This window comes from Nelusetta ayraudi, unplaced genomic scaffold, assembly GCF_046127955.1.
Source record: "Nelusetta ayraudi isolate G7.1 ecotype Tasmania unplaced genomic scaffold, CSIRO-AGI_Nayr_v1 ptg000007l, whole genome shotgun sequence".
In the NCBI taxonomy this organism is placed as follows: Eukaryota; Metazoa; Chordata; class Actinopteri; order Tetraodontiformes; family Monacanthidae; genus Nelusetta; species Nelusetta ayraudi.
In genome coordinates, this window is record NW_027466057.1 from 2628139 (window position 1) to 2641021 (window position 12883).

Genomic DNA, 12883 nt, shown 5'->3' on the forward strand with positions numbered 1-12883 from the left:
TGTTTTTTTATTAATCATAAATCCTTACAGACAAAGTAACATTTAAACATTTTTTTTTAATATATATATCAAGAGCTCATGTATGTTTGGCACAATGCCCTCTTTGAACTGACAAGTCTCAAAATTCCATATAAAATGTGTCAGTGAGAAGTTTTTACTCCATAAATAGCCGTAACTACATTGTACAGTTATTTCACTGACTGTGTATGTAAAATATGTGCCCTGTACTCTTGATTGTTTTTCTCATTTATGGCATTTACAACCAAATACGTCCAACATTCCAACAACACATCCTGTAGTGTCTGATTTTGCTGGACTTCTCTGCACATCAACGTCAGTCACTTAAAAAAAGGAAGCAAAGGTCATTCATCCTGCGGTCTTCACTTAGACAACAGGCGCTCGTGGTCTGTGACAAAGCAAGGTCCTTCATCTTCGTTGCCAGGGGACAGTCCAGTGGCAGGGCTGGTCATTAGGAACCCAACAAAAACTATGGGGTCCCAGAGATGCAGCACCAGCGCCACCTCCTGCAGAGGCAATCACACTGCAGTCAGAGCTCATCTCTGGGGAGAGACAAATAACAGATTTACTATTTAGTTGAAATCTTTTTCATGGCTGCATAAAATCCAACTGATGACAGAGGATGTTCAAAAACAATGCACTGTTTAAAAATAAATAAATAAATAAATAAATAAATAAAAGCATTATATTGCATTTATTTTAATGATTCAGTTAAAAAAAAAAAAAAAGTATAACATACCCTGGCCACTGATTGCCCTTGTCTGTAAGCGGGACATAAACCACTCCCATCAACGCTTTCTTAATAAAGGTTCCATCACTCTGGCGGTCGTACTGTTCTAGAACCTGACTGCCCCCATCAGGGCCAACAGGCAGAACTAACCGCCCGCCTGGCTTCAGTTGCTCCAGAAGCTATGATTTGGGGGGAAAAAACATTAATTTTGAACTCAATCTTTCATCAATGTGCCATTTCTGTCTTACTCTTATTCCGATTCAAGTTTTGAACTGCAGCTACAAGTATTTTGAAGGAATGTTTTTTGTAACATCAAACTTTAGCTGGTGTACATTTGTGTATGTGAATATATTTAGATCTTGATTTGCTGTGCCATGCTTCTTCTTCTTTTCTATCTTCCAAATAGGGGTGCACCATACTGTAAATGCCCTTACAGCCTTAGGAACAGTGGCTGCAGCCGCACCAACATGAATGGCATCATACGGGGCTCCATCCGGGAAGCCAAGCCTTCCATCTCCAACTGTGGACAGAGTCAGTGACTTAATTGTTGACAATTATGTTGTTTAAAAAAACATCTGAATTTTAAATGTGGCAGCACTCACCAACAAATTTAATACGTCCAGAGTTCAGAAGCTCTGGGTCGTCAGCCTGAACATTTTTCACAGACATTTGGACTAATGAATTCATGTGCTCAATACCAACCACTCTGCCACTGGGTCCTGTCTATGAATAATGGGAAACAGACAAATGAGTTTTTCATGGCATCATCTTTGAAATGTTAAAAGGGTGCAAGGTTTACATGGACTTACCATCCTTGCAAAGCAGGCAGTAAGATATCCACTTCCTGAACCCACATCCAATGCAGACGCTCCTTCAGCAAGTTTATCGCTAAGCAGCTCCAAAGCATGAGCGTGCTGTTAGTTCAACCAATAAGACAAATGTTCAATGGAAGTCCTGTGCATAGATTCTAATTTAAGACATTTGCTAATATCTAGAAACACATTAGTTTGTTGCTCACCATATGTGGTGCACTGATAGTTGCTCGATAACCTGTGATAAAGAAATGCCATCATTGAGTTACATGAGTCAGATGAATCTGCCTAATAAACAGCTTCAACGCAAGGTCACAATGTTTTCATTCAGCTGCCATTTACTGATGTGTGTGTGCGTGACTAAAATGAGTACCTATTGACTGTGGAGAGTCTGAATAGGGATGATCTGCAGAATAAAGCGCTCTGTCTGTAGCCAGCATAGCGTTGAACACTCTGTCATTACGGATCACACCATGATCTACAGAAAATGAGGAGACAATGGCATGAAACAGAATTTAAAAAAAAGGTTTTGCCATAAAACGCCTACCCTGTTTGTTTAATCAGCATGGCACATTAAAATGAGCCAAGAGTTCAAACGAAAATGCAGTCAGTACAAAGACTGTTTCACAAGAAAAATCTTTACATTATGGGTTTTCCATTTTTAGGTCATAGATCTAGGAATGTCAAAACTCCTACCTCTCAGTCTGCTGATGAGCTCTGCGTGCGTTTTGCCGCTGGACATCCACGCCATGGTGCGGGACAGCAGCACACCCATTGGGACAGCCACTACTGCCAGGCGCAAGGCTGCTAGCATGTCCTACTGTGGACCGTCCTCCTGCAGTGATAAGACGATGGACAACAACAAATCTCACTCACACATACATATGGTTGTTAAGCAATGCACTGTCTTAGTTTTGCATGCACACCGACATTCTGTCATAGAGGTATTTATTTCGTTTTATTAATAATTTTAGGCAGAATACACAGAAAGTTGGAACGCGAATAGAATTCTCATAAGACGTGACAGCAACAACTGCTTTGAGCAGTAAATAATAATGCAAATCAGACTGAGCATATTGCTGTAATCACTGTTAACAAAAGACAAACTAACATTAATTTAATACTGTGAAACATACATGCGATATTAAATACATGACACCATGTATATTTACAGTCAATGACGCGGTGATATGAAAGATGTATTTACCTTTACAATTTGCACCACTTTCTCCTTCAGCTGATATAGTTCCGGGTTTCCTCCTCAAAGATGCTTGACCAATAGCGCGCGTCTCCTTCGTGGTCAATCTATGGACATCGAATCAGATTTCGACACAGTCTGACGGGCGTCTACGGCGTCCAATCATTGCAGCCCAAACAAGGAAGTTGAGTTAAGGGATTGACCGAGTAAGCTAACAGTTAACAATACACAATCCTTCTTTTCAGACGACAGAGGAATCTATCGCTCGTATATTCATGATTTTCCGCAGGTAAGTCTAACGTGGGATGTGTTTATTAATGAGATGGATTGTTTATGAAAATCAAGAATACCTAATAATCACTAACGTCGACATAATTTTGCCCATTAGCACAAAGTATTTCTGTTTGTTAAGGGGGGGGGAAGCTGCGTAGCTTCTGTTTTACGTTTCCAATTTATCATACAATTTATCATATCTTTCGTGTTACTCGCGGGTGGAAAAAACGTTCACTGGGCTGATGTGCAATGTGCATTAATGTTCTGTCGCCTGTCAGTTCCCCCTCAATGGTTGACGACTTTGAGGGGCAGGAGCCCCGCTCCAGCGGGGAGCTGTGGTCCGAAATCTGCTCCAGTTTGCCGGAGGTGGGAGAGGAAGCAGTGGTGGACAACAACACGGAGTTCAGCGACTCCTTCCAGCCAGCACAACCACTTAATCATAATGGCCATTTCAATGGGACAAATGCCAGTTCCTCCGGCGCCCAGTGGGAGCCAATGGAGGATTCTGAGATCTACATAGCCAGTCTCGGTATAGGAAACATTCCTCCATCGATCTGTCTTTTTTTTTTTTAATGATTTTTTAACGCTAACTGTATATAACACTGCCCAACCTAACCCTAACTATTGCAGAGAACCGCCTGAAGAAACTCAAGGGTCAGTCCAGCGACGTCACCTCCAGGGACATGTTGCGCTCTCTGTCCCAAGCAAAGAAAGAGTGCTGGGACAGATTCCTCCACGATGCCCAGACCTCTGAGCTCTTCCAGGGTGGTGAGATGGATGAAAGGTAGGATGGAAAAAGCACCTAAATCGATCTGCTTTGCATGTGTCCAGATGCCAATCACTCTGAGTTTTTCCTGCAACTCCCTTCCTTCCTCAGTGCCCTTGAACACTTTAAGAGGTGGCTGGTTCCTGAGAAGGTGGCCATCAGTGCAGAAGAGCTCCAATATCTCCTGAGGCCAACGCAGACTCAGGAAGCAGCTGAGCCGAGTCAGACACAGACTGATGAAGACACAGCGGGAGACAGACACAACTCAGAGGAAGATGACACTCACAGCCCAGAGAAATAAGCCATTTTTGAAGTAAAATCTCTAAAATGGGAAACTAACTCGGTGACCCCAACACTCCTTTTAGCAGTAATGTCTTGGCCAAAGCATTCAGAGGCAAATGCATCCTGACATTGTTGTCTGTATCCCCAGCGACCACCAGCTGTGGTGTTGTTCTGTCCTTTATGTGGTCTTTAGGTTTTGTCCTTGTATCGGTCTTTTAAACCTAATCGCATCCGGTAAATATTGAATAAAAGGTTAAAAAAGAGACCAGTCTATTAGCAGTCGAATTTCATCTTGTCAAAACTCCCATTACGTCTTTTGTTTTCAGCCAAAGTGCTAATCAAAAATGCAAACTGATGATGGACCACATGCAGTGTGATGATGTAAAATAGACTTAAGAATTATACATGCAAATCCAGACAGTCTTTTTGTTTTAAACTTTCTTTGTTATTTACAGTGGAGCTATGTCAATAAATGGTCCGTGTTTATGCTGCTGTGTCTGTCTTTGATTACCAACTATTTATTTGTACCTCAGGGGGTGTAATCTTTAATTCAGTCTCTCTTTTTGTCATTTGAACTACACTTATGCTGACTTTTACAGATGCAAATATTCTCCCACTAATGAGAAGTGATACATATTCACAAAGTTGTGTGTCAGAAGCTTGATTTCTTATTCATCAGAGGCCTGAATAGTGAAGGAAAGTACAGTTCAAATTCAAAGCCATAATTAAGCACATGGTTGATGCACAATAAAACATTTCAAGGACAGCTGTTTTCTGTCTCATTTAAGCAAAACATTCCAAAACAATCTTCTTGTGAGTAGGACTGCATCAGGCAAGCTGTTTGGAGCAATATTATGATGGTGTTTTGAACTCCCTGTCTGGATCAGTTATTCAAGACAATGACAAAGCGAAGCAGTTTGGCTATGGATGCCCAGAAGCATAAGGTGAGAAGAAATTTAACCCAGCTCTTCAGAGAAGCTGCTCTGCAGCAGTATTGACAAATTCATTTTACAGCTAGTTTATGTTGAGGCAGCTTTCTGTCACAGATTTCCTCCGAGCTTGCACGTTCTCTTGTATCACTATTCATGCCGAAATAAATCTGCATCACTGAAAAACAGTTGATCGTCCTGACCTATCGAGATAATAGCCCAGTTCGCCCCCGTGTGGACAATTACCCCTACTGCAGCAAACCTGCAAGTCAGACGAGAGGCAGCGATGTCCACAGTTCGACTATGTCGCCTGTGAAGGTGCAGAGGTTCATCTTCTTTCTTTCGCCCTCTTCATGTCACTCTGGAAGCTATTCTTCTCTCTTCTTCTTCACTTGTGCACGCGAGGACAGGGTAGCCACATCTGTGAGAGAAAATCAGCCAAACAGCCATGCAAAAACCAGGAGATCACTAATTACAAAATTAACTGTGACATCTAAAAAGCAAATAACATAAAATGTTCAGTGTCAGCAGCAAAAGTAATTTCCCCAAGCAGTTATTATAGGCAAGACCCATTAACAATTAAGACATTTTTTTTCTTTTAAATGAATACTATTAGCATCTTTATATATGCTGATCTGGCCTGGAGTTGGTGTCAACATATAAACACATTTGAAACATTAATATTTACATTATAATCTCAACACCCTCCTCAAACAAAACGCATACCCGTGGCAGTACTTCCAAAGCAGCCAAAATGATGAAAAACAATGAAATTTGCAACGCTAAAGGACAATTCAAACACGAGTTCAAACCCATATATTATTTATTACAATTAAATATTTTTTCTTATATTACAGAGGTCCATTTGAAACTATACAAATAATCTGTGCTGTGATTAATAATTCCAGGATATTTCCAAAACGCCATGCAAAGAATAACAACATAAAATCACACCAGAAGAACCCAAATGTCGATTTTCTTATTCGTTTGACACCGAATCCGTGTTCACCCTCTGTCTCAGTTTTTTTTTTGGTGCAAACATTTCCGCGTGGCGATTCCAGATCGGCGCCGTCGGACGAGAATGAAAGGCATTTGGAGGGTGGGTAAAAACAAACAGCGGCTTCTTGTCCTTCGCTTGGTGGGAAATGCTTGGAGTAAAATGTGGCTCGATGGGGGAACAGGCACAGAGGACCAATTAAGACAATAAGTATCACACTTCTTGATTGAGCACAATTAGCTTGCTGGGTGATTCCTAAGGCCATATACATGTCACGTGTGTGGTGTCTCACCGTCCGGGGGCTTTTACTGTAAATACTCTGACCGAATTTAGTTTACCCACTTCCTCTTTTGTGCACTGGGTGGACGACGAGTGCTGTAAAGTTTGCTGTGGTGTTGGTGTGAACCGACAACTTTGGTCTGCTACAAATGGGGGAAATAAACCATTGTGGAGGGGGTGTGGCTGACGGTCAAATTTACACCATTGCTCGCGCGTCGCTAAATCTATTTCATGTTGATCAACGCAAACAAAGAAAAGTGATCCTCTCTGCAGCCTGACAGTGAGCTGTAGTTTCAGTCTTGATGCAGAGCAGCACTTGTCAGCCAGAGGGGTTTGAGTGCACAAACCCTCGGCTGCGACACCTCCCTCCTTGACACTCTGTGCCAGGAAATTGTGTTCAGAAAGCAGTAATGCATGACTGCGCCACTCCTCTGTTGAGGTCAAAACTAAATGTTTCAGCCAGAAAGTGTCCCTTGCCGCAGACATCCAGGGAAAGCGCAGAGCAAGCAAGCATTAAGTTTTGCCATTTTTTTTCCAAGTTAACAATAAGTAAAGTATAAAAACATTTGCATTTGCTTGTGTCTGTCTGATGCAGCTTACATATTTTCCCCAAAAATTTGACAATGTAATTTGAGATTTGAGATCACTTTCACGGTGTCGGAAAACTTTTCTCCCCAAGACTGTGTTATTACAAAAACAACAACTTGGAATGTCTGGAAAAGTGTGCCCTCGTCTGGGCTGCAATGACTGCAGCTGCTGCTCTGCAAGAAGCGCAAAACTACAAAACTCAAGTGTCTCCAGTCTAAAGTTAGGTTGGAAAATCAGGTTGCTAAACACAAACTGCAGCCCGCACGCGATTAGCTGAGCTGAGCACGATGCACTGAGACGAGGGGGGAAAAAGTGGGGGGCCGTGATCAAGTTCTCAGACTTCCATTTTTTTCTTTTTTGCAAATTGAAATTTATCCAAAAGCCCCGACTTGACTTTCGGCTTTTTTGCTCAGCAGTCTTCGCTTCAGAGCCAAGACGGTCGGCCGCGAGCCGCAGCTTTACGTTTCAGTCTTTAGTAAGTGGTATCGATCTTCTCATTTAACTCTCGACAGGAGAGTAAATAAGCGGCGCGCTGGCTGTTAGACTTTGAGTCAAACCCTGGCGGACTGTCGTCAAAGTGAGGGGGCTGCCAAGAGGATGAGTTGAGGAGCTGCCGCATCACACCAACGCGGCAGCGGGACCTGCTTCGCATTCCAAGCGTCAAGGAATCAGGAAGAGCAGCACACTTAAAGAGCTTCATTACACCCCGGGCTGATAACACACTTCTAGATGAAAGGCTAGGAATGTTCTCTAAGGCAGCAAGGGCACAGGCTAATGGCAAGGTAAGTTCAGATCACCGTAAAATTCAGCGTTTTAAAGGTGAAGAGGCAAAGCTTGAGATGAAGTGAATGGAGGGAAAATGGACATTTTGGTCCTGCAGGTCAAAAACTTCTCTGGTCACGCGTTTTAGCGGGTGTCGCTCTATCATTGCCGGACATCCAGATACGTCTTCAAATCTAATCGGCTCAACACAACATTTAAAAGGTTTGCATCGGGGGGAAGGAGGGAGCAGGCGAGCTCAATCGATTACAGAAGCACGAGGAGCGAACGACTCACACACTTTTCATGGTGGACAGTGCAGCTACGGAGAGGCCACTCAGACGCCTTCTCCTCTCTAATCGGGAATGAAAGCCACTTGTCTAAAACTCTATACCTTAAAATTATTTAGAAAATTTTTTTGAAAATAAATTATATTTTCTTAGTACAGAAATAAATACATATCTCCTCTCAAACGTAGGGAATGAATCATCAACACATTTTCTAAATGCTACACTGAATACATTACTCACCACCGTAGTGGTGAACAAACAAGGATATAAGTGACCGACTGATGCCATCTGCCATGAATACACATACACACTCGTCCGGATATATAAATGCAAAATGTACAATAAGCTGACGCCAGATCTTAAAATCACACCTCGGGCAAACAGCTTTGACAAAGTAAAATGTTTGAAAGCATCGGCATAAGAGAAGTCCCCCTCAATGCTGGGCTTGACGGACGTCTTCATACTGCAAACAAATAAAATAAAATCAAGTGAACACAACTGTGCTTCCCTGGTGGAGGGCAGATTGCGACAAAACTTCACCGCTGCCGCGAATTTTAGCCCAACAGTTGTGGCTTTAAACCTCTCAAACCCCAGTTAGCCACTTCACTGACGGTATTTGGAGCACAAGACAAAATTCATTCAAACACGGAGATGGCAAATAACAAAGATGTATTTTTTTTTTCCTTTCTTCGCGCACTAGAGGCCCACAACCATGTCAAAGGCCGGAAACAGCTAGCTCAGGAGCCAATACGCCCTACTAAACCCTTTTAATGTCAGCGCTGACGCAACACGAGGTGCTCTTGTGTTTCACAGCCTGCCGTCTTGGACGGCGAGCCAGTGATTACAAAAAAGTCGCCGGCACAGTGCTCGATCCCCCGCTCGAAACGAGGGAAGTCGCACGCGTGAAGGTGAGAGATGCTGGCGAGAGCAACCGGCACTTGTGCACCTCATATTGCTGAAGAGCTCACACACGGTCTTGAAAAAAAAAAAAAAACAACCCTCCTCTTGGCTGAGCAGCTTTTGATTGAACATCTGACCTCGTTGTTTCCTGTCTTCAGTTATAAAACAGACACACAGAGTGTCCTCAGCCTCTCCTCACATGGATGAAATGTCACATTTCTAATAAGAGCTACCGTGGCGTTTTCTACAGCGGAGTACGTTCAGGTTCTTCACACAGCTGCTACGACACCGAAGAGCCATTGCACACGACAGAGACCGTTTTCACGCCGCCTCTTCACGATATGCCAAAGCACTAAATAAATGTATGGCGTGTAGGTATGAGCGAGGGATCTCCCAAAACAAAACAAGAAGCTCGGCTCACGATCCTCCATCCTAAACGTTGCGGACACGGAGCCAATCGAAGCGTCGACTGGCGCCGACACGGTGTGGGAGGTGGGAGGAGGCGGAGTCGTCGTCGTCGTCTCGGACGTCGTCCCGTCGCGCTCGGTGACTCGCCGGCGGGCGGCGCTACTGCAGGTTCTTGAGGAGGCGTCCGTAGCGGAAGTCGTAGACGTGTCGACAGAAAAACACCAGTTCGGGGTCGACGTCATCGGGCACACAGTGGTGGGTGGGCATTGCGTTGCCTACAGCGGGTGGCACAATGAGGGAGGCGGCACTGTCGAGCACGCCGTCCCTACGGCGTCTCACCAAGGCACAAAATCTGAGGAGGGGCAGAAATATCGGTCAGGAAGCCCAACTGGCAACATCTTCTAGTGGTAGCAGGGGTGTCAAAGTCAAACACACAGTGGGACCTAAATTCAAAACTTAGACAAAGTCGCTGGCCAGCAAGAAATCTAAAATGTAATCTTTCACGTATTTAAAAAAAAAAAAACCAACAACATGGTTGTGAGTTCCACACTGGCACAAAACAGGCAGTGAAAACATAAAAAAAAATAAAATAAACACAACACATATTGTAACAAAATGGAAATGTCGCCCGTCCAGCTTACCGGCAATACTGTGCCAATGTTAGGACGTAGCATTTGTCTTCGATGCAGGCCACGCTGTTCACATCCTGGTGGCGAGATGCGAAGATCTCATTCTGCACGACACGACACAACACGACAGAACAGTGTTAGGGCTGCGTTCACAAAAAAAAACAAAACAACTCACATTACAAACCACAAGAAAAAAACAGGTCAGATTGTTCAAGGTCCACACGTCAGTAGACGAAGGAAGCACCTGTCTGTCTGTCTGTCTTACTGCCTGTCTGCTTGCCTACCACCCTGCTTGTCTGTCTGTCTGTCTGTCCCTCTGCCTGCCTACTAGCCTGCCTGCCTGCTTCACGTTTAGCAGCAGGAGAAACAGCCGTAGCTCAGCTGCTTCACTGCTGCCATAATGTGTCTTTGGGTTTTTCCCTTTTTTTTTTTTTTGCAGCTCAGCGAAGAAACAACATATTTCACGCAGTTTACTGTTTCTGCAGATTTGCGAGAAAGCGTCTTGTTCCTCTGGGATACTACTGACAAGAGCAAACAAAGCCAGCAGAAGCCTGAGAGAAGCTCTCACATCTCTCTGCGTGTGTGCTTCTTCTCTCTTTGAGACATATTTTCTTCTCCTGGGTTTTTTTTTCCCTTTCTTTTTTTCATTTTTATTTTCCAAGTTCCAGACATATTTACAGCCGCTGAAATGTTCTGGCACTCTTGTTTCCTGTCACCCTGAATGCGGCCCATCACTTACGCATAATATCAAACACACCATTGGATACAACACAACAAAATAAAACACCAAAGGCAGACATTACAAGACTCCCCGGTACATTAGGAAGCAAAAAAAAAATTTTTTTGAGAGGTCATAAAACCAGAAATGCCACCGAACAAGAAAAATAAATGTTCCCCAATAAAAAAGAAATGAATAATTCAATAACAAAGTGAAACAAATAAATAACAAAATCCCATTTCTCATTATTATCTTAGGGCGATAGCGTAGTAAAAGGTCATCCTAAATTAACAGATTTCTTTCATTTTGGCCCTCACGTGACGTGAACGGCATGTTAGAGAGTGTAAGACCTCCAGAGGGGAGCAGAGGAAGAAGAGGGGGAGGGGCGAGCAGTTCATCGAGATGAAGCCGTTTCTTTTCAAAATTAGTCATAAAAAGAGAAAGCGTCCGGTTTTACGCATCATCTCCTTCAACCTAACTTCAGAATGATGGGAGCTGGGAGTGTCTGTATGAGTGTGTGCGTGCGTGCGTGCGTGCGTGCGTGCGTGCATGCGTGCCAAGGCCCCTCCTTTCTGCCTGAACAGATCCCGCAGCCCCTCAGAAGCACTTTCACAGCCGAGTCGTCTCCCTCCGTCCCCGCCGCTCCTCTGGCTGGCTGCTTGCTGGAACGAGGTGGATTGGGCCACTTGCAACCGGCGCCTGAGCGCGAGGCCTCGGGGCCGCTGCCGTAGATCAATACCGGTACTCGTGGGGTCGGCCCCACATCGGCTGGGAGGATACGCTCGGAAAGGAAAACCTCAATCTGTCCTACCAGGTTTCCTCTGAAGAAGCGCTCGTTCTTTTCCTTCTGCATCTCTTTTTGAAACCACAAAAATTCCACTCCCTCATCTTCAGCTCGTACCTCCTTGATTTTCATCTCAGAATTGCTGTCCTCCTTTCATCAGTTCCTTCGAATTGATGACACCCGCCCGGTATGCACCTTACACCTGATGAATGAGATATTTGTTTGCCAGCCACTCCAACTCTTCACGTCTCTTCTATTCTAGTTGTTTGTAAGAGGCATTTTGAGGTCTAAATCGCAACGGGAATTAATTTCTTATGCATCCTCCCATATTTGTTTTTCATTTCTGATGAAATGAAAGCCTCTCAAACTGCGGTCAGAAATCCCCAGTCTGCTTAATAATCTCACTGAGGTCGTCTTTTGTCTTGCTGGTCACGTGTTCTCTGTCTCGCTTGCGCCTCTGAAGGTTTTTCTTTCTTTCTTTCTTTCTTTCTTTTTTTTTCAAACAGGTCCTCATGTCAGATTCACATCACTTAGCAAGCGAACTTGAATTACCCTTCGCATTTCCACTTCCAGTTTCTGGAGTTTTTTTTTTTCCCAGAGAGCACCACTCACGGCGGCATTATTCGATGCTCCATCTGGCATCCCACCAACCAGAGGACCACCGAGACGCATTCTCAGTTGCTCCACCTGAGTTCCTGAGCCAAAAACCTCCGGCGACCCCCTTTGAACCGCAATTCTGTTGTGATGTTTGAAAATTTCCGGCAATTAAAAGAGAAAATGCGCACGTAAAGACCCCAGCAGGACCAATTACGGTGAGAAAAGGCCGGTCTCGGTTCAAATGACGCTTCACCGCAGTCCACTGTGGAAATCAAAAGACTCTCTTCGCTAAAATGGTGTTTGATTACTTTTTACTTTGAGGCTTTTCTAGACATGAGCGCTGGAAAGTGCTCAGTGGCTTTCCTCAACAGGGGACGGACGCAGACTCGGAGGAGATTTGTGTTTGCTGGCAAATCTCCACTTTACGAGCTCCCAGTTCGAGTCTTCGCAGCTGCAAACACGAGCTGTCAGAGGATCCTCGGGTTTTTTCTAAGTACTTTCCAACCAAGAATGAATTTGCATTGAAACTATATTTGTCACCAATAAAAAAAAAAAACATAGATTTTTAAATGGAGCTGTGTATCATTTGTTTTATACAATGAGAGAAGTCGCAGGCAGGAAATGTTTTTCAGCCGACTGACTCATATCATGAAAATGTTTTAAAAAAGAAGTGATTTGCATGGTTGCAACGCCTTGCACTGTGATTTTTTTTTTTTTTTTTTTGCGGCAGTTGTTCATGATGAAGAAATGTTTGGAGATAAAAATGAGGCCACTGGCTGATGGTTATCAGAATGTGTAAACACTGGAGCAGCGCGTTGAAAGAAGACTTTGTTGATTTAGGGTTAAAAATGAGTCACTTCACAGAAGTGAGACGTTTCGGGTGATGTTGGAGGAGGGGGGGGGTGACGATCTCAAAACAATCCCTC

The 12883-nt window shown here is 43.9% G+C and overlaps 3 protein-coding genes across 9 annotated transcripts in view; 1 reads left to right on the top strand and 2 right to left on the bottom strand.

Annotated features, from left to right (window-relative positions):
• Nucleotides 1-67: 67 nt before the first annotated feature.
• On the bottom strand, nucleotides 68-2890 carry pcmtl (l-isoaspartyl protein carboxyl methyltransferase, like). 4 transcript variants are annotated; one of them, XM_076017832.1, is made up of 9 exons: nucleotides 2768-2885; nucleotides 2257-2395; nucleotides 1934-2038; nucleotides 1767-1798; nucleotides 1558-1662; nucleotides 1351-1471; nucleotides 1183-1268; nucleotides 758-927; nucleotides 68-524 (listed from the first exon to the last, which is right to left on the bottom strand). In XM_076017832.1, exons 2-9 carry the CDS (start codon nucleotides 2372-2374, stop codon nucleotides 488-490), a joined length of 774 nt encoding a protein of 257 aa, XP_075873947.1. In that variant the 5' UTR covers nucleotides 2375-2395; nucleotides 2768-2885; the 3' UTR covers nucleotides 68-487. The 4 variants fall into 4 exon arrangements, with proteins under 4 accessions (XP_075873947.1, XP_075873949.1, XP_075873948.1 ...); XM_076017834.1 differs by having other exon boundaries at nucleotides 68-560; XM_076017833.1 differs by having other exon boundaries at nucleotides 2733-2870.
• A 14-nt stretch (nucleotides 2891-2904) lies between these two features.
• ccdc32 (coiled-coil domain containing 32) lies at nucleotides 2905-4566 on the top strand. Its single transcript, XM_076017837.1, has 4 exons — nucleotides 2905-3047; nucleotides 3310-3560; nucleotides 3662-3815; nucleotides 3909-4566. Exons 1-4 carry the CDS (start codon nucleotides 3034-3036, stop codon nucleotides 4096-4098), a joined length of 609 nt encoding a protein of 202 aa, XP_075873952.1. The 5' UTR covers nucleotides 2905-3033; the 3' UTR covers nucleotides 4099-4566.
• A 1247-nt stretch (nucleotides 4567-5813) lies between these two features.
• The window catches only part of bahd1 (bromo adjacent homology domain containing 1), a 34916-nt gene continuing 27846 nt past the window's right edge, over nucleotides 5814-12883 (bottom strand). For all 4 annotated transcript variants that reach the window (XM_076017826.1, XM_076017828.1, XM_076017824.1 and 1 more), the window contains 2 exons: nucleotides 9871-9962; nucleotides 5814-9581 (listed from right to left, as the gene is read on the bottom strand). In XM_076017826.1, the coding sequence (XP_075873941.1) occupies nucleotides 9389-9581; nucleotides 9871-9962 (285 nt within the window). In that variant the 3' untranslated portion in view covers nucleotides 5814-9388. The remainder of the gene's footprint in view (nucleotides 9582-9870; nucleotides 9963-12883) is intronic.